This window comes from Urocampus carinirostris, chromosome 3 (genome assembly GCF_059441175.1).
Source record: "Urocampus carinirostris isolate Australia breed hairy pipefish chromosome 3, RoL_Ucar_1.0, whole genome shotgun sequence".
Classification (NCBI taxonomy): Eukaryota; Metazoa; Chordata; class Actinopteri; order Syngnathiformes; family Syngnathidae; genus Urocampus; species Urocampus carinirostris.
Genome location: NC_142351.1, coordinates 13,597,220 through 13,618,809, shown reverse-complemented (window position 1 = coordinate 13,618,809; position 21,590 = coordinate 13,597,220). Strand labels below are relative to the sequence as shown.

Genomic DNA, 21,590 nt, shown 5'->3' with positions numbered 1-21,590 from the left:
CTGACCACGGCACAGTACTGAGGTCATGCGATCGAATCCAGCTACCAGCCTTCCTGTGTGGGGTTTGCATGATCTCCCCGTACTTCCATGACTTTCTTCTGGTTCGTCAGGTAAATCGGCCAGTCCAAATTGTCCCCTTGGTGTGAAAAAGTGAGTGAGTTGTCTCTGTGTGCCCTGAGACTGGCTGACAACCAGTTCAGAGTGTCCCCTGCCCACTGCCCGAAGATGGCTGGGATGGGCTCCAGCACCCTCGCGACCCCACTGAGGATAAGCGGTGCAGATAATGCAGGGGTGTCAAACTCATTTTAACTCGGGGGCCACACGATAGAACAAACATTCTGTCGGGGGCTGGACTAGTAGATTAAAGAGAAAGAAAAAGAGAGATAAAGAAATAAGAGAAAGAGGGAGGGAAAAGGAGAGAGGGCCGGACAAAGAAAGAAAAAAAGGGAGAGAGGGAGAGAGCGTGAGAAACAAAAGATAGAGAAAGAGAGGAAGAAAGAAAACCAAAGAGAAAGAGAAAGACAAAAGGTAGAGAAAAGAGAAAAGAAAGCGCGAAGATTAGGAAGAGAGAAAGAGAAAAGAGAGAAAAGGAAAAAAGGAAGTTAGAGCAAAAGAAGTTAAAAAGACACAGAGAGAGAAAGAGACAAAGAGCAACAAAGGAAGAGAAAAAGAGAGACACAGAGAGTGAAAGAGACAGAGGAAGAGAGTGGGAGAAAAGGGGTGGAAAAGAGAGAGCGAGAGAGAGAAATAAATACAAGTACAGTGTCTTTGAGAGAGGAACCTGGCTTTGGCAACATCAAGGTGACATATTTCAACCTGCAGCTTGTTTTTCTCTTGCGCTTCTCTGAGTGTTGTCTCGCGGGCCGGATTCCATCCCTTAGCAGGCCTGATCTGGCCCGCGGGCCTCCTGTTTGACACTTGTGAGATAATGGATGGATGGAGGTTTGGTAGGCTGGATGAAGAACCCTAACAAGACGCAAGTGGCCCGTGAGCCGTAGTTTTCCCACCCCTGATCTGGATACTCAGCACCCCTCAAAGCTCCGAACCTAAAATCGCCCCCGTCCCTGACTTTTGTAAGCCGCGAAATTTCCCCCGAACGACCAAAAATCGTGATGCTGCGACGCGCGCGCGCGCAACTACGTGCGCGCGCTCGCGCGCAGACGCTCCACCCGCAGGCTGTTTCCCCGCCCACAAACGAGCCCGTGACGTCATCCGTCAGCAATGGGAACTCGAGCGAGCGCTGGTGAGTTTCTCGCAAACCAATAAAATCGTTTTGTTACTAGAACACGGAAGTAGCGCGCGTGCCGTCCCGCTTAGGTGGGCAGGGTTTTTATCCGTACCTTAATAAAGTTCCATCCGCCACCGGTCCCGTTTTGGTCTTCTCGAGAACGGCTACGTTAAGTAGGTATAATTCATTTTTTGTTACGTTTGGATTCAATTCCGTTGCTCTCGCTCATAAGAAACAGCTTGTGTTGTCATAACAGCACGTGAAGCTAAACACGGATGACAGAGCAGTTTGGGTTGACGATCCGCAGCGAAATGCCTTACTTAAATGACCTCCTGCGATGCTGATGATAATGATCACATCGTTTTGATTATAGAAGCTATTGTTTCATCGTCTTTTTTTTTAAATGATAACCAAACCTCCGAAATTGTTGGATCACTCATCAATTGTGTTCAGAAAGGTTTATCCCTGCCTATAAGGGATTTCGTAAAGGATTGGACTAATTTCATTAGAGTCTGTCTCGGGCTATTTGTGGCACGTTGAGCTCCTATGCACGTGCTACACTGTCTTTTGTGTATTGGACAGTATTGTCAATTCACTCCTCGTGTGTTGATCAGATTGCAGTACTCCAGGAAGTACAGTGGAACCTCGGTTCTCGACCATAATCTGTTCCAGAACCCTGGTCGAAAAGTGATTGTTCGAACACCGAAATCATTTTTCCCATTAGAAATAATGTAAATCGTTTTAATCCGTTCCAACACCCTGAATCGTACGTTCGCGTTAGCGTAATCTTTCGTACGTAAAATTACGCTAACATTCACGTGTAAAAATAAGAAAAAAAAAGGATAAAGAAAAGAATTATGAATAGGATTTTTTCACCTTTGTGGTGGTCAGCTGAAGGCGCAGATGGACAGTGAGAGGGATGAGGAGGAAGGAAAATGATTGTTTGGAAGGAGAGTCCCCCTCCATAAAAACTTTGGGGAGCTCTTCTGTCTGAGGGGTGCTCACACGTTTAAATCTCTTTGCTACGGATGACTGGCTACAGGATGTTCTTTTCTCTTAAAATATCTATCCAAGGACACTTGCTTCTGCCTTCTTTTTAGCAATTTTCGGAAGTGGTTCATGACAGTGTCATTAAAGTCATGATGACTTTGGTCGCTGCAGCTTTATCGTTGTGGTGAAATTCTGTAACTCGGCCCATTTGCTACACACTTGTTTAATCTCGGACGTCCCCTAGTGTATTTGTGGTGCAATTGCACCTAAGAAAATTAAAAGGAGTAAAAAAAATGTGATCTGAAACATCCACCCCGGCGTTCGAACTCCGATTTTTTGACCGAACAGCGAAGCAAGAATTTCTCGAATTTTTTTACTATGTTTGTGTACTGTAATGCTAAATGGAATTCACCCTGGTCATCCTGGAAGGGGGATTACCACTTGTGAGGTCCTTTCTCAAGGTTTCTCTTTTTCCTCACGCTGAGGTTTTGAGTTGTTCCTTGCCCGCATGTTGGTTGAAGATCAGGTAATTGTGTCATTGTAATCCTGTGCTGTCCTTTAAGACATTTTTGTGATTAAGGGCTATATAAATACATTTGACTTGACTCGACTTGTCATTTTTTAAATTGACATTTCAAGTGGAGCAATTTCCTCCTCCACCTTTGTGTTGAGTGCTGAGTAAATGAACGAGGAAGTCATTTGGAAAAGTATACAAACTCAGCCGGAAATACAGCATTGGTGCCGTGAGATAAAGCGGCAAAGGTAATCACTCTCAGTGAATAAACAATATATGTTTAGATAGGGTCGTCCTGATTAAATATTTGTACAATTCCAACTTCCTGATTTGCTCGTACTGGATATTTTTGACTAGAAAACAGCAACACGAGAGTTGAATTTGTATTTTCTCTTTTTCTAAACAAATCGAGTGATTGCACACTATATTTTAGAGTAATTATTTCTTCTGAAATCTGATGCACGTAATTTGCAATTGATATTGCTTCATCAAGTGGAGAAACATTGCTCTTCTTTTCAACTATCAGTTTATTTCCTATATCACATGCATTTGTCCACTTTGCTTTCCAGAAAAAATGAGCACCATTCCCCTGTCCCGCTCCGAGGTGTTCGGGGAGTTGAGGAAGGAGCTGCACAATGATCAAGAGTTCCGACATTCTGATGTTCATATATTTATCATCATGGGGGCCTCGGTAAGAGCTTTTCGTTGATTCTGGATGCCCATGACCATTGTCTGAAATAACGTCTGCCCGGACGCCCGAGGGCGTGCATCTTTTACGTCCGTCATACAACTTACAAAACTTTTTCATAAAAAATATATATATTTTTTTCAAAACAAACCTTTGCTTTATTCAGATTCTGAAATATTTATTCGGTTGGCAAATTTCGTAATTTCTGTTCGTTTGGCAATTTGCATACTCGGCAGCCAATCAGAAGCCTGCATTGAGTAACTCCGTGCTTCCGGACTCTCCCGAGCGTTATAAGGTAGTGCATTTGCATATAATATTCCAAAGTAGACGCACAGAAAACACAAGAAAAATGGAGAAGTGGTTAGGAATCATGCCAAAACCTAAGCCCCAGAAGAAATACTCAAAAGAAGCTAACAAAATTGATGACGCTACAAAACGTAAACGTGCATTAAAAGCATCATGGAAAGAGGAGTTCACGTGCCTTGTAGCAGACGACGCAAAGCAAACATTGCATGAATGAAGATGAGTACATACAGGTACATACTGATGGCAGAGGGAAAACAGCGGTATCATATACATGCAATGAATGTTACAAGTAGATTTATAATAAACTTAATTTTAAAGTGTGGTCCTGTTATATATTCTGATGATCAATCCTTAATACTTTGCAACAACGGGTTTTTTTGTGTTTCAAGTTTTCAGAGTTGCCTCCCCTGGTTTTCGGTAACTTTTTGTCATGAGTTTCAGACACTGCCCTGACAAAATGGGTAACCTGGTTTGGAGAAGTGACTTCAAAATGATCAACAATAACGTCCCCTAATTGATTAGAATCTAGCCTATCAAAAACATGAATCAGATACTAAGAAGGAAAGTTGTGTTTGCACACATTTCTTGTCAATCTTATTCATTTGCTAGGTGTTTCTCCAGCAAAATCCATCCTATGTGCTGTCAACTATTCACTTATTCACATGTGAGAGACCCCCCCCCAAGTAAATACTTATTATTATAGTGTTTGAATCCCTCCCGAAGGTGTCTGAGACTCACCATCTCCACATTCTTTCCACCAAATTCTTCCAGTTACCTAACTTTGTTAAAGTATACTGCGATGCGAGTTTTCAAAAGTTCCCCAGTGCAGCTATTGCAGCACAATCTGATTGAGGAAATGTTGAAAGAGATTACCGCAAGCATCCGCCAACAAAGAGAGCTCAGTCGTCCAAAAGGCCAAAAGCATCATCCTCACCTTCTTTTTATGATGACGTCAATTGGGCAGTGTAATCCGAGTAGCTGTCTATTGTCTCTGATGCTTTTGCCAGTGTATAGGTCCAATAACTTATTAGCCCTTCTATGGTCAGAGTTCAACTTCTCATGTTGTCACTCTTTGTTCAAGAAAAAGCATGTACCGTAAATTCCGGACTATAAGCCGCTACTTTTTTCCCTAACTTTCAACCCTGCGGCTTATTCAGTGATGCGGCCAATTTATGTAATTTTTCTAACGGCCGCTAGCGGCGCTCGAGTGTTGCTACCATTAACTGCCCTGTCAAAGCTATATTATTATTATTATTCAAGCTTTGAAAACTCTCTCGGTGTACCGTCTTTCTTTGTAAATATGTGTAACCCATGTATGATATGTATTTGCAACTGTATATTTTTGTAATGTATTTATTTACATTTATTCTAGACACTTATTCTCATATGTTTTACACGGGTGAACGAAAAATGAGGGGCGGAACAAACGCGGGGTGCCGAGTTTAAGTGGGGACCGCTAAAGGTGAGTGACAGACAAGGAAAGAGGGGGTAAAAAGTTGGTTAAAGAAAAAGTTTCAATCGCGGGACTTGAAGTCGGGTTTGGGTTAATTTTGTGTTTGTGTTACATGTTTAAATGTGGGCGCATGCGGCTTATATACAGGTGCGGCTTGTGTATGTACAAAATCGGAAAAAAATCGGTTTTCCTCTTAAAATGTGGTGGGTGCGGCTTATAATCAGGTGCGCTCTATAGTCCGGAATTTACGGTAGTCTCAACGGAAACAAGTGCTAAAAGCAAAATACAGAGACTCAACGTGACCAAAACACCTTTAGTAAAAAAAGAAGAAAAATGAAAGAGAAAAAAGACAATGAAAAAGACAAAAAGTAAACATTAAAAAGGGAAATTCCTTTTTTTTTAATGTAACTTTCTTTTTGTCTTTTTTTTTCCTCTTCAATTCAATTATTTTCTTTCCTTTTTGTATTTTTCTCCATTTTTTGGCTTTCTTTTCCCTTTTATTCATTCCAATTTTTTGTTTGCCCCTTTTTTAATCCCAATTTTTTTCATTACTTAAAAATATATATATTTTTGCCTTTTTGTCTTGTGAAAGGCTGGGGAAAAATGTGAAGAAAAACTTTCAGTCTCTGTAGTCTTAGTCTGTGGTCTGTTCAGCCCTTTGTGATTATGGGCTATACAAATAAACATGACTTGACTTGAACATAAGTGTTTGCTCATTTCAAGTGATGCCACGCAGTTTGGGGGAGTTTATGTAGCTTTTGAAACCATTTTCAATCATTTTGTTCGCTCTGCTTTTGTGGCATTCGACTTGACATGACAGTACAGTGGAACCTCGGTTCTCAACCATAATCCGTTCCAGAACCCTGTTCGAAAACTGATTTGTTCGATCACCGAAATCGTTTTTCCCATTAAAAGTAATGTCAAATCGTTTTAATCCGTTCCAACACCCTGAGTGTTTACCATGAACGTAAACATGAAGCTAACCCAGGCTAATCGTACGTTCGCGTTAGCGTAATCTTCCGTATGAAAGATTACGCTAACATGAACGTGTAAAAATAAAAAAATCAGGTCGTTTACACGTCATTTATCACCCGGGTCTCCACAAAAAGTGGTGAGCGGTTAAAACATAAAGAAAAGAATTATGAATAGGATTTCTTACCTTTGTGGTGGTCCGCAGAAGCCATGCTCTATTCCCTCGAAAGAAGGGAAACTCGCACACCTCCTTCATATTTTGCTATTATTTCTTTCTTAAATGCAATAGTTGTACGCACTACGCTTCTTTTTTCACCTGTAGCAACTTTGCTGCTTGCACCGACCTTCTTTGGAGGCATAATTAGGGGCTAAAACACTCCGTTCACCGATGTTAAAAGCGAAAGCGAAAAGAAGTGCGTGCGCACGTGATAACAGTTCTTCACGAGGGGTGGGGGCAATCTACACGATCTACACGCTCGGCATCGCATCCTAGCGTACCGGCGTTCGAACTCCGAATTTTTGAACGAAAAGCGAAGCAAGAATTTCTCGAAATTTTTGGTCGAGAAACGATTTGTTCGAACTGAGAGGCGTTCGAAAACCGAGGTTCCACTGTATTGACATTATTTTAAAAACGGTTGCCATCTGCTGGCGAAAGAAGGAATATTTAGTCCTGAATCGATCGCTTATGGACGCGTTTAGATAAGAATATGTGAAGGCCAGTTTCCTTGATCGCCGTCAAGACGCATGACATCTCTGTTGATGCGCACAGTCTGTCGTTTTAATCATTGCTTTTCACGGTTATCTGTTCATGTCCTCCTCTTTCTCTGTTAGTATTTTTGCAATGTCATTGGCTGTCAGCATTTTTCTTTCAGGTTGTTACACTGGCAAATAAAGACAAGGCCTCAGCTTTGTGCTGCTTTGCCTTAGTTGAAGCTCTTTACCGTTTTTTCTGTTTTTATTTAAGATGGTCAGTCATACCTAACTTTTCAGCATGGCCTAATCGGTGGTTAGGAAAACAAGATCATTTATTAATGTCAGCACAAGTTTGAACAGGGTTGCTATTATTTATCAACATCTCAGGGTTTGGTGTATTGGACACAGTACAATGACAACAGCAAAATATTTCTAGTCAAGTAGGTTGGAGCAAAAGCTTTTAAATGTCTGTTAGTATGCATATTTCTAGTCGGACACACTCAGAGACATAAAAAACAAGTGAAGAAATTATTAATTTTACTAATCTGAATATTTTTATGGCTATTGGATAACTTGTTCAGGAAATTAGTGTCAAGCAATGTTCCCTCTAATTTTCCACGGGGCTGAGCGTTCACACAAATTCGGTGAGCAGCGCTTGAAACAACAGTGAGCAACCATAATCCCAAGTGTGGCAAGATAATTAATTATCAAACATGTCCAAAACTTGACATCAAGTTACATTTTGCTGAGTTTCCGGCAATGCAAAGTTATTTTTCACTTTTGAATGAATTGACTCATGTACTATTGCAAAGGTTGTACGGCCTACAAACGTCGTTTGTTCTTACAATTCTTTCACAAGATATCAATTTTTTTAATTTCCTGAGATATTTTGTCGCATAATATTAACATTTTTGGGGGCTTATTTAGTCGGTTGTAAGATACACAACTGTACTTAATCACATTTTTTAGTGGAAGTACAATGTTGGCAACAAGATTCACTTGATATAATTGGAAATTATTTGAATGCAACACAAACTTTTTCTTCTTTTTTCTGTTTTTTTTCCTACTTTTTTTTTTAAATTCCTTAAAAAAAATCTCATTGTGTTTATTCTTTCCGAGCTGTTACTTTTTTCTTTTTGTTCTCTATTTACTTATTTCCTACATTTCTTTTTCTTTTTTTCTGGCTTTTTTCTAATTTTTTCCTTCTTTTTTCTCTTCCTTTTGTTTTTTTTTCTCAGCTTTTCACTACTTCTTCATTTTGGTATTTTTTTCTTTTTTGTTCTATTTCCCCCCCTTCCTTTAAGTTATTTTGGGCATAATTTTACATAATATTTGGTCATGTTGGGGTTAAAAAAGCAAAAACAACCCGAAGAGCCGTTTAGGACCCGAAAGAGCCGGTTCCTTTTAGTGAGCCGAGGCGAAGAAGCCGGTTCCCCGACAAACTCTACTAACTTTACTCAACTTTGTTCTCCTTCGACTCGACTTCAGAATACCGCATTTAGGACACAACGTCAGGGGAACCCGTGAATTTTTACCTTCATGCACTGTAACTTTGACTTGAGTCGCTTCTTAATTAGTAATTTTGAGCCCTCATTTTTGTGCGCTAGCTAGATTTTCTTGTGCGCTGAGAATGTGCGAGCAGTGCTCAATTGCGCACGCGCGCACCTTAGAGGAAACACTGGTGTCAAGTCATGTTTATTTGTGATGCCCTAAATCACAAGGAGTCTCAAACGGTTCCACAGACCACAGATTACTGCAAACTAACGACTATTATTACACCATCCCCTGTTCTAAAACCTACATGAGGGCAAGGAAAAACTCAAAAACCTCAACATGAGGAAAATGAAGAAACCTTGAGAAGGGACTGCACATGAGGTTATCCCCCTTCCAGGATGACCAGGCTGCAATGGCTGTTGCAATAACAAATAACACACAGATAATGTCAACATGAAATATAGATCATTCATAAGCTATAGAATAGAAGTGTGTTTGTTGTTCCTGTAAAAGCCACCACCCCCTCTCCAAACGCACTGCCTACCATTTACTACTAGTGTCACACAACCAAATATATGCACATAAGCGGACTCCCTGATTTCAGTATTTTAGTTTTTTGTTGTGAATTCCGCTTGGATTTGAGTATGTACGCTAGGGAGAATATCTATATGAGGAATAGGTACTTAAACTCTGCGTGAGATGGCGCCACCAGACTACTTTTTGAGGGTGCACCCTCTAATCGGTTGCACCTTTATAGAGCAGGAAATATATTAGAATATACCTTTTATTGTCATTGTTACAAAATGGGTTAACATATTGTGACAACGCAATTGGGCAAGACACTCCAGTTTCACACATTCACAGTGAGGTAAAAAAAAACAAGAAGATAAAGGAACAGAGAAGATAAGGTTATAAAAACAAGGAGGATAAGGTTATAGTTATAATTTACACAATATTTACACAAGAAATGTCGGCATGTAGGATGTTACATACAGTTTGGTATCGTAATACAGTTGGTATCGTAAGGGTTTGTGCAATTATACATTTGGTGCTTAAAATTAATCAAATTACTGTATGTAGATGCATATTTTGCAATTACTTTTGTTTTATTTAGTTGTTATTGGTAAATATAAAGATGCCCACCCCTTACAAAATGTGACAACGTAAGTGATACAGTAGTATTATCTGTAATTCATGACCTGTATCAATCAAATAAGTGATGGACTATGTAGTAATGGCAGTAGAATTACAAAATGTCAATAAAAACGTGTTACAGTACTCCCAAGGCATAAACGGGCTAAGCGGTTGCTTAGGGCCCCGCAACCATTAGGGGCCCCCCAAGAGTGGTCAACTTTTTTGGTCCCAACATTGTCCCCATTTCCACTTTGTGTGTCTACTCAAAAATACTTCTACAGAAATACAACAAAAGTACTACACAATAACTACAAAACTACAGTAATATTATAACAATATTAAAGAAATATGAAGAAAATACTACCATGGAAATACTAGCCAAATACTGCTTTGGAAATGCATCAATTATACTTCTACTGAAATACTAAAAAAATACCAATACATAATACCATAATATAAAAAAAACACTAGGGAAAAAACTACTACTATAAGAAATACTGCAAATTACACCTATATCGATATTACTCTCCTATGGAAATATCACAAAAATAAAAATACAGTAACAGTGCTACAGAAATACTACAGATATAAACCGAACATTATTATAAGAAAATACTTCAAAATACAAAAGAGATAGTACAAAAACATAAAAATTAATACTACAATAAAACAACTTTTAAAATCCATCTTAAAAATATCACAAATCCCTTGGAGAGCCTTCATAAAAACCACAATAATGTCAGATGCTGAATTTAATGTAATTGGAAATGAACTCAATCGACCATTGCATATTCTGTACCGTCCGGCCATTATTTTTACCGTTTCTAGCAGAATTTATACAGTGGCTTGCGAAACTATTTGTCCCCCTTGAACTTTGTGACCTTTTGCCACATTTCAGACATAATACAAACATAAAGATATAAAACTGCAACTTCTTGTGAAGCATCAACAATAAGTGGGACACAATCATGAAGTGGGACACACTTTATTGGATGTTTTAAAAATTGTTAACAAATGAAAAACAAAAAAGTGGGTGTGCAAAAGTATTCATCCCCTTTACTTTCAGTGCAGCAAACTCTGTCCAGGGGTTCAGTGAGGATCTCTGAATGGTTCAATGTTGATCTAAATGACTAATGATGATAAATGGAATCCACCTGTGTGTAATCAAGTCTCTGTATAAATGCACCTGCACTGTGATAGTCTCGGAGGTCTGTTTAAAGTGGCTCCTGATCACTCTGGATGAACTGCAAAGGTCTTCAGCTGAGGTGGGAGAATCTGTCCATAGGACAACAATCAGTTGTATACTACAGAAATCTGGCCTTGATGGAAGAGTGGCAAGAAGGAAGCCATTTCTTAAAGATATCTATAAAAATTGTCAGTTTGCCACAAGCCACCTGGGAGACACACCAAACATGTGGAAGAAGGTGCTCTGGTCAGATGAGACCAAAATCAAACTTTTTGGCAACAATGCGATACGTTATGTTTGGCGTAAAAGCAGCACAGCTCATCACCCTCAACACACCATCCCCACAGTCAAACATGGTGGTGGCAGCATCATGGTCTGGGCCTGCTTTTCCTCAGCAGGGACAGGGAAGATGGTTAAAATTCATTGGAAGATGGATGGGGCCAAATACAGGACTATTCTGGAAGAAAACCTGATGGTGTCCGCAAAAGACCTGAGACTTGGACGGAGATTTGTCTTCCAACAAGACAGTGATCCAAAACATAAAGCAAAAGCTACATTGGAATAATTCACCAAAAAACATATCAAGGTGTTAGAATGTCAAAGGCCAGACCTCAATCCAATTGAGAATCTGTTGAAAGAACTGAAAACTGCTGTTCCTCCCTGAGCTCGAGCTGTTTTGCAAGGAGGAATGGGCAAAAATATCAGTTTCTCAATGTGCAAAACTGATAAGAGACATACGCCAAGCAATTTGCAGCTGTAATTGCAGCAAAAGGTGGCGCTACAAAGTATTAACTCAATGGAGCTGAATAATTTTGCACACCCACTTTTTCGTTTTTTTATTTTTTTTAAAAAGTTTAAACTATCCAATAAAGTGTGTTCCACTTCATGATTGTGTCCCACTTATTTTTGATTATTCACAAGAAATTACAGTTTATATCTTTAGGTTTGAAGTCTGAAATGTAGCAAAAGCTCACAAAGTTCAAGGCGGCCAAATAGTTTCGCAAGCCACTGTATATAATCATCCGTTTCCACTAGGGGGCAGTGTCTGTCATAGAGTGTCTCCCATTCCTGTTGAAATGAATGACCTTGTTGATAGATGACCCCTACAAAATGTGTTTATTTGGTTGGATTTGCAGGGTGATCTTGCCAAGAAGAAAATCTACCCAACTCTTTGGTGAGTAAACCTTCGACCTTGGAAACATCTTCACAATTTTTGGATACATCACCAACTGAAACAGTTTTGAGTACATTTTGAAAGTTTTCCCGCAGGTGGTTGTTCCGGGACGGTCTCCTCCCAGAGAAGACTTTTTTCGTCGGCTTTGCTCGTTCTGCACTGACGGTCGATGCTATCCGGGCTTCGTGCATGCCATACCTCAAGGTAGCAGTTCAAGAAAGCGTATGAGCATTAAATCAACAATTAGGGTGTATTACCATCGTCATTGCCTTCTCATCTCCTGTGTCAGGTGACAGACTCCGAAGCAGATCGGTTGTCTGTCTTCTTCGGCAGAAACTCTTACATCAGTGGGAAATACGCGGATGGGGAGTGCTTCTCCAATCTCAATAAACACATCCTCACTTTGCCGGGAGGTTCAGGGGCTAACCGCCTCTTCTACCTGGCTCTGCCGCCTACAGTATACCACGACGTTACCAAGAACATCAAGAAACACTGTATGAATGACAAGTGAGTTCACATTTTTTTTCCTCTATTGCCTACAAAGGAACTCTTCAAGTTGTAGACCAGGGATGATTAAGGTTGCGGGCCAACCAGGATAAACATTTATTGAACACACTTGAACTGAATGTTTTTGGAACATAAATATGAATAAAAACAGACAAGGATATTAAATTTAAACCTTAAATCACTTATACAGTATTTATTATTTTGCTGTAAATAAAAATATCTTGTTAAATTATACAACTTAGAACTTAACTTAAACAACTTAACATTAAAATAACATTCAAATTCCTTTGCTCCTATGTCAATGTATATATTAAAAAAACTTAAATATCCCAAAAGATTTTGCTCTCCTTAATATATCTCATGTCAAAAGTAGAAATATGAAAATGTTACACAAATTATTTTGTAAAAACGTCACAACATTCTGAGAACAGTGAGCCAATGTGCTTACCTTTGGCGCAGACGGAGTAGGGCGACAGATGGGAGGGAGTGCTTGCACTCTTTGCATAGCTCCACCCATCCCTCCCACTCACCCAATCAAATAACTTTTAAGTTTTCTTCCGGTGTTTTGGCGTGTTTACAATTTGTCCCGTGGATTCATCAAAAAGTATCTGAACACTGAACACAGATTATAGAGTGAGCTTTTATATAAAGGATTCTTTAGCGTTGTACAGCCAAAACGAGTTTTTTTGTGTGACACCTTGACTGTAAATTGTAGTGAAAACGTGCCCTATATATTTTGAAAAGTACTGCTTTGAAATCAGTTTTGGTTTGGCTTTGCGTGTATCTGAACAGGATTAATGGCTCAAGTTTTGAACGAGATGGAGAAAATTTGCATGCAATTAAATTTGTCTCTGAGCCATAGGTACTCATAGAAAGAGCCATATCTGGCTCGCGAGCCATAGGTTCCCGACCCCTGTTATATAGTATAGTATACGTCATATATGAAGGAATAGGTACAGTGACTAAGACGTCAGATTCTGATGTCCAGGGATGAGACGGCCCTGTTCATAATGACGGGCCGTTAATAACAATAATGTAAAATGGTCTTGCGGGCCGGATATGATTGCACGGCGAGCCGGACGTGGCCCGCGGGCCATGAGTTTTGACACATGTGTTGTAGACGATGGGTGTAAAGTGACCTGGAATCATTTATTTTCGTAGAGGCTGGACCAGAGTGATTGTGGAAAAGCCATTCGGACACGATCTTCAGAGCTCCGAAGAGCTGTCGGCTCACCTGTCTTCCCTCTTCACTGAAGATCAGATTTATCGTATAGATCATTATCTCGGCAAAGAAATGGTGCAGAACCTTATGGTGCTCAGGTGACTGAAGCAAATGTTAAGATTTTTTGAAAGAGTGTTGTGTGTGTTTGAAAACGGTATGATTTAGGATGCTGACCCAAGTTTTTAGAACGGACTTAGAAAATACGGTGTTGGACACTCAGATCTTGTGTAGTCATCCATATTGAGACTTCGGGTATATATAATTACATCCACCCCCAAAAATACATTTTTTTAAAAGGAAAGCCAATCAATATCAACATGGTATGTCCTTTAAATGGGTATTCTGTATTATGGAGCGCCTCCTATTGGTACAAAAAAAAACGTAAAACATTGAGAAATAAAAAATTAAAAAAACAACTACAGTATTGCATTGAACAATAAGCAAACATATATATAAACTATCACTTAAATGTAATTTTTCTCCCCTCATAGGTAAAAAAAAATTGTATTTTACATAGCATCAGGCTCACCTAGGAGCGGAAATGATTGTCCAAAATTTTGCTGTTAAGGGTACCCCAAAAAAGGGAAAAAACCCTTGTGAAAGACTGAGTAAAAAATTAGGAGAAAATTATTGAGGTCAAGTTATTTTTGAGGCCCCGACATTTTTAACTTTCCATGTGCTGTACTACAGTGTTTTCCAACCTTTTTGGAGCCAAGGCACGCTTTTTTCTCATTCAAAATTCTCAAGGCACACAGTCCTTGTTTAAAAAATGAATCCCGAAACTAGTTTCATGTTATTGTTATTTTTGTTTTTTTTTAGTTGAAATAATCATATTGCTTAAAATGAAAGTTTTTCTTTTTTTTAATCTTCTGCGGTTATCGTGGCTCAGGAGATAAGACATGTTATTATTCATTTTGGTGTATATTTTGATGTGATTTTGAAATTTTAGTTTTTTTAAAAACATAACAAAAATACTAGATTTTTTACTGCCATATTTCTTTGTTTTGTAAATTAATAAAATGATAATAACAACTAAATTTGCGAAATCACGTTCGCACATTTTTTACATTATTTGATGTATTATTGATCGTATCCGTGCTAAACTGAAATTAATTATGTGCAGCCTTTTAGAGCAGCTTGACTTCCTTATTTGAAGGCTTCTTTCCCAGTTTTCTTTGTAAGTTCAAAACCTAGTGATCTCTTCTCCCTATTTTGTGTGTCTAATAAAGTTTAAAACTATTTTTATTAAAAATTATATAAGTTATCAAATATATTTCCCTGCACTACCCCATAAGCATATTATTAGTATTTAAAAGGAATGAAGAAATGGCAATCTACTGCCACCTACTGATATGGATGTATGTCAGTTACTCGGCTGATGACCTGACTAAATCAAAAATACTGAACAGCGGCATGCTTTTTTCACAAAGATAAAATTGGTCAGTTTCTTTCGGCACACTAGACAAGGTCTCACGGCTAGTGTGCCCAGGCACATTGGTTGAAAAACACTGCTGTACTGTTCAGTACTCGTTTTCGGTTGAAAGACCCAATACAATGACATCTAGTGGTCAAATATTACAGTGTCCCTTTTAATTTCAAGAAATTGATGGCTATTTGTTATTCCTAGGACTGGAGTAAAACGGCCACTAGAGGGCAGCTGATAATAGTATCGCACATCATGCTCAAGTCAAGTCGTGTTTATTTGTATAGCCCTTAATAATAATAATAATAATAATAATTTCCTTGTATTGTCATTCTGTGTAACAATGTACACAGAACGAAATGTCGATTGCACCTGACCCGTTGTAGCGAGCCGATGCAGCCGCAGCCAACAGAGGGCGCCGCCGACCACTTTTTAAGTCTTAGGAATGACTCGGCCGGGGCGCGAACCACCGACCTCCCAGTCTCAAAGCGGGCGCCTTACCATCTAGGCTACTGAGCTCACAAGGAGTCTCGAAGGGCTGCACAGACTATTGCAAACTACAGACTATTATTACATCTAAAACCTACAGAAGGGCAAGGGCTAACTCAAAAACCTCTACTTGAGGAAAATGAAGAAATGGTACAGATTTCAGTCTAGAAAATAATTTTTTGAAACAGTTTTCATTTTTATTTTTTCACAGTGGTGTTAATATCTGGTATTGCATGTCTCGACTTGATAGGATTAATGGCAAGTCATAAAAACACAACATGACAAAGTGTAAACGGGGAGTTGTACCAAAACAGGGGTCTCCAACGTGGTGCTAGGGCAGAAGGGTGTCCCCTAAAGACAGCTGAGGTGCACGCCGACCTGTCCAGAAAAATGCTCACCAGTGCTGGGGCATTGTTTCCAGTATATGTATATATATTTTTTTGTGGTTTACTGAGTCTATTTGACATTATTTCCAATAAATACCTGCCTGGGTCGTAACATAATGATAACAATAATAGACATAAATAATTTTCAAAATTGATATCAAACTGGGTGCCCTTTGCTCTAATTAGTAATAAAAACGCAGCTCTGAGCTTGAAAAAGGTTGGACTAAAACATGCTCCTTTACACCAATCCAGTACAATAGCCGTATCAGATTTCAGCATTTCTATCAATTTTCATTAATTATATTGTCCCTATATATATATATATATATATTTGTAATTTCTTGAGGTAACAGCTCTAAATTATAACCACAACACTTGATGAAAGATGCATACACTGTAAAGGGCTATCTAGCAATATAAGTCATGTTCTAATTTGTTCCTGAGGAAAGACATTAATTTAGTTTGCTTCAGTTTGGGAATTTCAAAATAGCTCATGCAGCAAAAGAAGCTAGTTTTCATTAATAATCAGTGTGATGCTTTTGTAGATTTGGAAACCGAATCTTTGGACCTATCTGGAACCGGGACAGTGTTGCCTGCGTGGTCCTCACTTTTAAAGAACCGTTTGGCACGCAGGGAAGAGGAGGCTACTTTGATGACTTTGGGATCATTCGGTGAGTAGCTAATATGGCAACGGGCTGTAGTTTAATTCATTTTGCCATCCATGGATGGGGATTGGACAAGGTCACACGATCACCTCTCTTAGTACCGTATAGCCGTAAGCCTTTATTTTTTTCACAAGCTGACCATGCGCCTTATAATACAGTGCGCCTTATATATGGATCAATATTAAGTCGCAAAGTCTTGCAACTAAGGCAAGAGGCCGCCGACTAGATTTTCCCCCGAAGGCGAAGTCGTCCGCGGTGTATGCTGGGATTTATATACCCCCGTTTCATTTCCTAAACAATGTGTCAATCATCATTTGAATCTGTCACTATTGGCTAAAGTTATTCGGAGGTAAAGGGGGCGGATCCTTTTTATCATTTACAGGCTCGCATAGGCTAAAGGGGCGAAACAAAGCCTGCAATTGGCCGAAAAAGATGAATGTGAATCACACGTTGGTTGGGTTGCACTACGGCATAGAGAAAACATTTTTTACTATTCTGTATTTGTAAATATTTTACTCTCCTGGATTTACTACACTCACGGTTGTAAGAAGACCATGGTTACATATCTTTAATGAACGTGAAGGCTGCAAGAGAACTTAGGTGAGCTATGCGGCTTTATATTTTCCCGGTATCTTGTTTTAGAACGATCTTGATGTTTCTGTGATGAGTCTATTTTCAAACTATATTCAATTCAAAGTGTTTATTGTCATATGCAAAGTAAAGAACGCCGTTTCCCTGCACAATTAAATTCTTACTTTGCTGTCCACACAGCTGCCAGCAAAAAATAAAATGGAAACTAAGAAACGATATTTTGAACGATGCATTTGAGTGATTGGTGACATCGTACAGACACTGTTTCCGTACATGTCTGAGACACGTATTTGCTTCTTTGCAAGCTTTCGGAATGTTAAGGGGGTAATAAGTTTGACTGAACTATCTGACTGTTTTGTCGACGTTCCCATTGTGGCGCCTTATAATCCGGTGCGCCTTATGTATGGAAAATATAGGACCAAAAACTATTTTTTTGGGGGTGCGCCCTATAACCCGGTGCGCCTTATAGTCGGAAAATATGGTAATTAGCACGATCACGTGGTAACGTTGGAGTCCATGCTGCCCGTCTTTGATCTGTTCTTCCTTATCCTGATTAGAGATGTCATGCAGAACCATTTGCTCCAATTGCTGTCTCTGGTTGCCATGGAGAAACCAGCCTCCACCAGCTCAGACGATGTCAGGGATGAAAAGGTACGGTACATATCGTTCCCGCTCTGGAATGAAATTCGATTATGCGGCTCGCTGACGTGTGCGTTCCCCTTGAAGGTCAAAGTGCTGAAATGCATCAATCCAATTAAAATGTCAGACGTGGTGCTCGGTCAGTACGTGGGCGACCCAGAGGGGGAAGGAGATGCCAAACTGGGTTATCTCGACGATCCCACAGTTCCCAAAGGGTCAACTCAGGCCACGTTCGCCACAGCAGTTCTCTATGTGCACAATGAGCGCTGGGATGGTAAATTGGTGCTGGTTTTCCAGAAAACGTCACTTTAATCGCATTTAGAATTTCATTTGCGCTTCTTCCTCAGGTGTTCCTTTCATTCTGCGGTGCGGAAAAGCTTTAAACGAGAGGAAGGCCGAGGTGCGGCTACAGTTCACAGACGTCCCAGGAGACATTTTTGGAAATCAGTGTCGCCGTAACGAGCTGGTGGTGCGCGTGCAACCCAATGAAGCAGTCTATGCCAAAATGATGAGCAAGAAACCTGGCGTGTATTTCTGTCCTGAGGAAACTGAACTGGACCTCACTTACAAAAGCAGATATAAGGCATGCAATGTCAAATTGCATTGTGTTGCCAAGCTGGAGAAATATATTGAAATGTTTGTTTGCAGGACGTGAAGCTACCAGATGCCTATGAACGTCTCATTCTGGATGTCTTCTGTGGGAGTCAGATGCACTTTGTACGCAGGTCTGTGGTCAACGTTTGATAGATGGCATTTACAATGCTTACCACAAGGTGTCGCAGTTTTTGTGCTTTCAGAAAACTCAACAAAAAACTTTTAGTGGTACCTCTACATACAAGCTTTAAACCGTTCCAAAATCGTGCTTGTAGCTCAAATTGCTCACGGTAAGAGCGGATTGTGGAGTAATTAAACTAATTGGCCTGTTCCCGACTTCCCAAAAGGATCAAAGTGAACCCTAAATAGCTATGAAATACCTTTACCGGATCACTAAAAACACTGGTTTAGCCAGATTGTTTTCATTCATCATTGTTTTTTGCCCTTTTAGCTGGACTTGCAACACGATCCTTTTCTGCAAGTATTTGAAAAAACAAAACAAAACTGGGACTTTTGTCTCTGCATCTCTTTTGAGATGTGTAAGGGAATTCTCATTAAAGAGAATATTCGCTTTTTCTGGATTTTTGCATCAAAAACAGTAATTTCCTCCTACCTAGCCAGTTTCTGTTTCATCCTCCTTTTTACTGTTTTTTGCTACAGGAATATAACCTCCTTTAAAAATTATTGCAGTCTAGTCATGTTTATTTGTATAGCCCTTAATCACAAGAAGTCTCAAAGGGCTACACAGACCACAAATTATTGCAAACCAGAATATTATTACACCATCCCCTGATCTAAAACCTACATGAGGGCAAGGAAAAACTCAAAAACCTCAACATGAGGAAAAGGAAGAAAATTGAGAAGGAACTACACATGAGGTAATCCCACTTCCAGGATGGCCAAGCTGCAATGGATGTTGCAATAACAAATACACAGATATTGTCAACATGAAATAAAGGTTATTTATATTATAGAATAGAAGTGTGTTTTAAGCTTAGACTTAAACATTTCCACTGAGGTTGCAGATCGAATCTCAGGGGGAAGAGCATTCCATAGCACGGGGCCTGAATGGAACTTGCGGATCTCTTCTTGCCGCTTGGGATCACTAGTAGAACCAGCATTTTCAGAGCGAATGCTCCGTACTGGAACATAGGAAGAAATTGATTCTGAAAGATATGAGGGAGCAAGTGTATGCATGATTTTGTATACGACCAACAGAACCTTAAAATCACATCTTAAGCTCACAGGGAGCCAATGCAGGTTAGCTGAAATTGGGGTAATGTGATGAAACTTTCTTGTCTTAGTTAAAAGCCCCGATGCAGCATTTTGTACCAGCTGAAGGCTCTTGATTTTGGACTTGGGGAGACCGGAGAGTAGTGCATTACAGTAATCGAGATGGGAGGTAATAAACGCATGAATTATAATCTCCGCATAGGGCGAATTTTAGCAATGTTGCGAAGATGGGAAAAAGCTGTTCTAGTAATATTCTCAACGTGTGTTTGAAAGGACACGTCAAATATGACACCTAAATTTTTGACTGAGTCACTCTGGGTGATATTACATTTGTAATGTTCAGAGCAGTTTTTGAGCATTTAGATGGACCACTAACTAACATTTCAATCTTTTCAGAGTTAAGGCGCAAGAAGTTGAGTGACATCCATTCTTTTATCTCAGTGATTCTTTTGCAACTTTTTTATCAGCAGTTGCTGCTTTCTTGATTGTAGTCCCTCACTTGGTCACTCAAACGAACACCGCACTCGTGTTTTCGATTATTTCTTGCTTCGTTTCAATGGTCATCATTCTCATTTTCTCTCAGACACCTAAGTTTCCATGACTAAGGTCACAAAAAGGAGATGCTATAGAGTAAAGTGATGCAATCAAAACAAACATGCTGCAGGTATAACTAAGGGTGCAGATACAGGGACCTGATGGTGAGCAAACTCGATATCGAAATAATGGCGATGAGCAGTCACGAGAATTTTCTTTCTAAAGGGAACAAGATTTCTGTGAAAAAAACTTGTGTGTAGAGGTGCTAATGTAAAGAGGTACCACTGTATTCTAATTTGAATTCCAACACCTCTGCAGTGATGAACTTAAGGAAGCTTGGAGGATCTTCACACCGCTCCTTCATCAAATTGACAAAGAGAAGCCGAAACCAATTCCGTACAAATATGGAAGGTAAGTCTGTTCGTATCTTCAATGCGGAATAAACCCAAAAATGACATCTCGATAATCTCCCCTCGTTCTAGCCGCGGGCCGGCAGATGCAGACGAGCTCGTAAAGAGAGTTGGATTCCGCTACGAAGGCACTTACGTATGGGTGAACCCCAACAAACTTTGAGATGCGCTGATCTGACGGAGTAAATGGCTAGCTAGTATAGATTGAGGGTTTTGCCACTTCTGGTGAGCCAAAGTGTCCCAATAGGCTTTGCAGACTCCAGGTATGAAATCTCAGGTAATAAGGTTATTTCTCTGGGCCACCTTCAGAAAAATTGGTAATTTATGGGGATTGGATAACGGGTAAATTCATTTGTGCACAAAACTAAAGAAAACAGTTTTGGGGAGGGGGTGTCAAGAAAACTTAACTATTAATCAGCACTCTTCCATTCAACTTTGTACCATACCCAAGAGTTGGTAATTGAATACAGCAGTGGACCACATTAAGTACTGCACACAGGAAAAATCCATTTTTGTGTACTTATTCCTGTATTTTTTGGGAGGAGACTTCTCTGCTGTGACCATTAATACTCACCCTTGACCCAGGAAAGCCAATAATTGATCTTTCCAGAATGTTTATTGAAATTGTCTTAAATTTACGAAAGGGAAGGTAAGCAGTCTCCCTATGGTCGCATTCCCTTTTTGTTTACAATATTCACGATTATCCAAGTTCATTCCATTTTGGAGATCAAGAAAACATGGAAGCAATTATACACACTGGCTTACAATGTCCTTGCAAATGAACAACTGTTTGCTACTTATTATGTAATAAAATACTCTTGCTTCTGTATGTTTCAAGGGAGATTTTGTCAACATTTGCATTTTTTTTAAAGGATAACATTCAGTGTCGTTAGCTATGGACATCAAAACTCAGTTTTTAGCGCAAGTAGGCTGGAAGTAAATGGGTTAATTTTCTAAAGAGAAGGTAAATGTTACAATTTATTACAGCAAGGGTTTTGTGTCTGTCTGAAACACAAATCTTTTGGTATAGACCACAGGTATCAAACAGGCGGCCCGTGGGCCGGA

The 21,590-nt window shown here is 39.6% G+C and overlaps 1 protein-coding gene across 1 annotated transcript; it reads left to right on the top strand.

Annotated features, from left to right (window-relative positions):
* Positions 1-1,163: 1,163 nt before the first annotated feature.
* Positions 1,164-21,354, top strand: g6pd (glucose-6-phosphate dehydrogenase). Its single transcript, XM_088330773.1, has 13 exons — positions 1,164-1,243; positions 3,302-3,423; positions 11,795-11,832; positions 11,928-12,036; positions 12,122-12,339; positions 13,501-13,659; positions 16,405-16,530; positions 17,673-17,766; positions 17,842-18,028; positions 18,102-18,337; positions 18,403-18,479; positions 20,434-20,526; positions 20,598-21,354. Exons 1-13 carry the CDS (start codon positions 1,222-1,224, stop codon positions 20,686-20,688), a joined length of 1,572 nt encoding a protein of 523 aa, XP_088186899.1. The 5' UTR covers positions 1,164-1,221; the 3' UTR covers positions 20,689-21,354.
* The last annotated feature ends 236 nt before the right edge of the window (positions 21,355-21,590 follow it).

Bases quoted from the DNA above. Each gene is read 5' to 3' on its own strand.
- g6pd (XM_088330773.1), top strand. From the start codon at position 1,222: ATGGGAACTCGAGCGAGCGCTG. The intron at 1,244-3,301 runs GTGAGTTTCTCG...TTTGCTTTCCAG, and splicing joins GGGAACTCGAGCGAGCGCTG to AAAAAATGAGCACCATTCCC. The intron at 12,340-13,500 runs GTGAGTTCACAT...TTATTTTCGTAG, and splicing joins AAACACTGTATGAATGACAA to AGGCTGGACCAGAGTGATTG.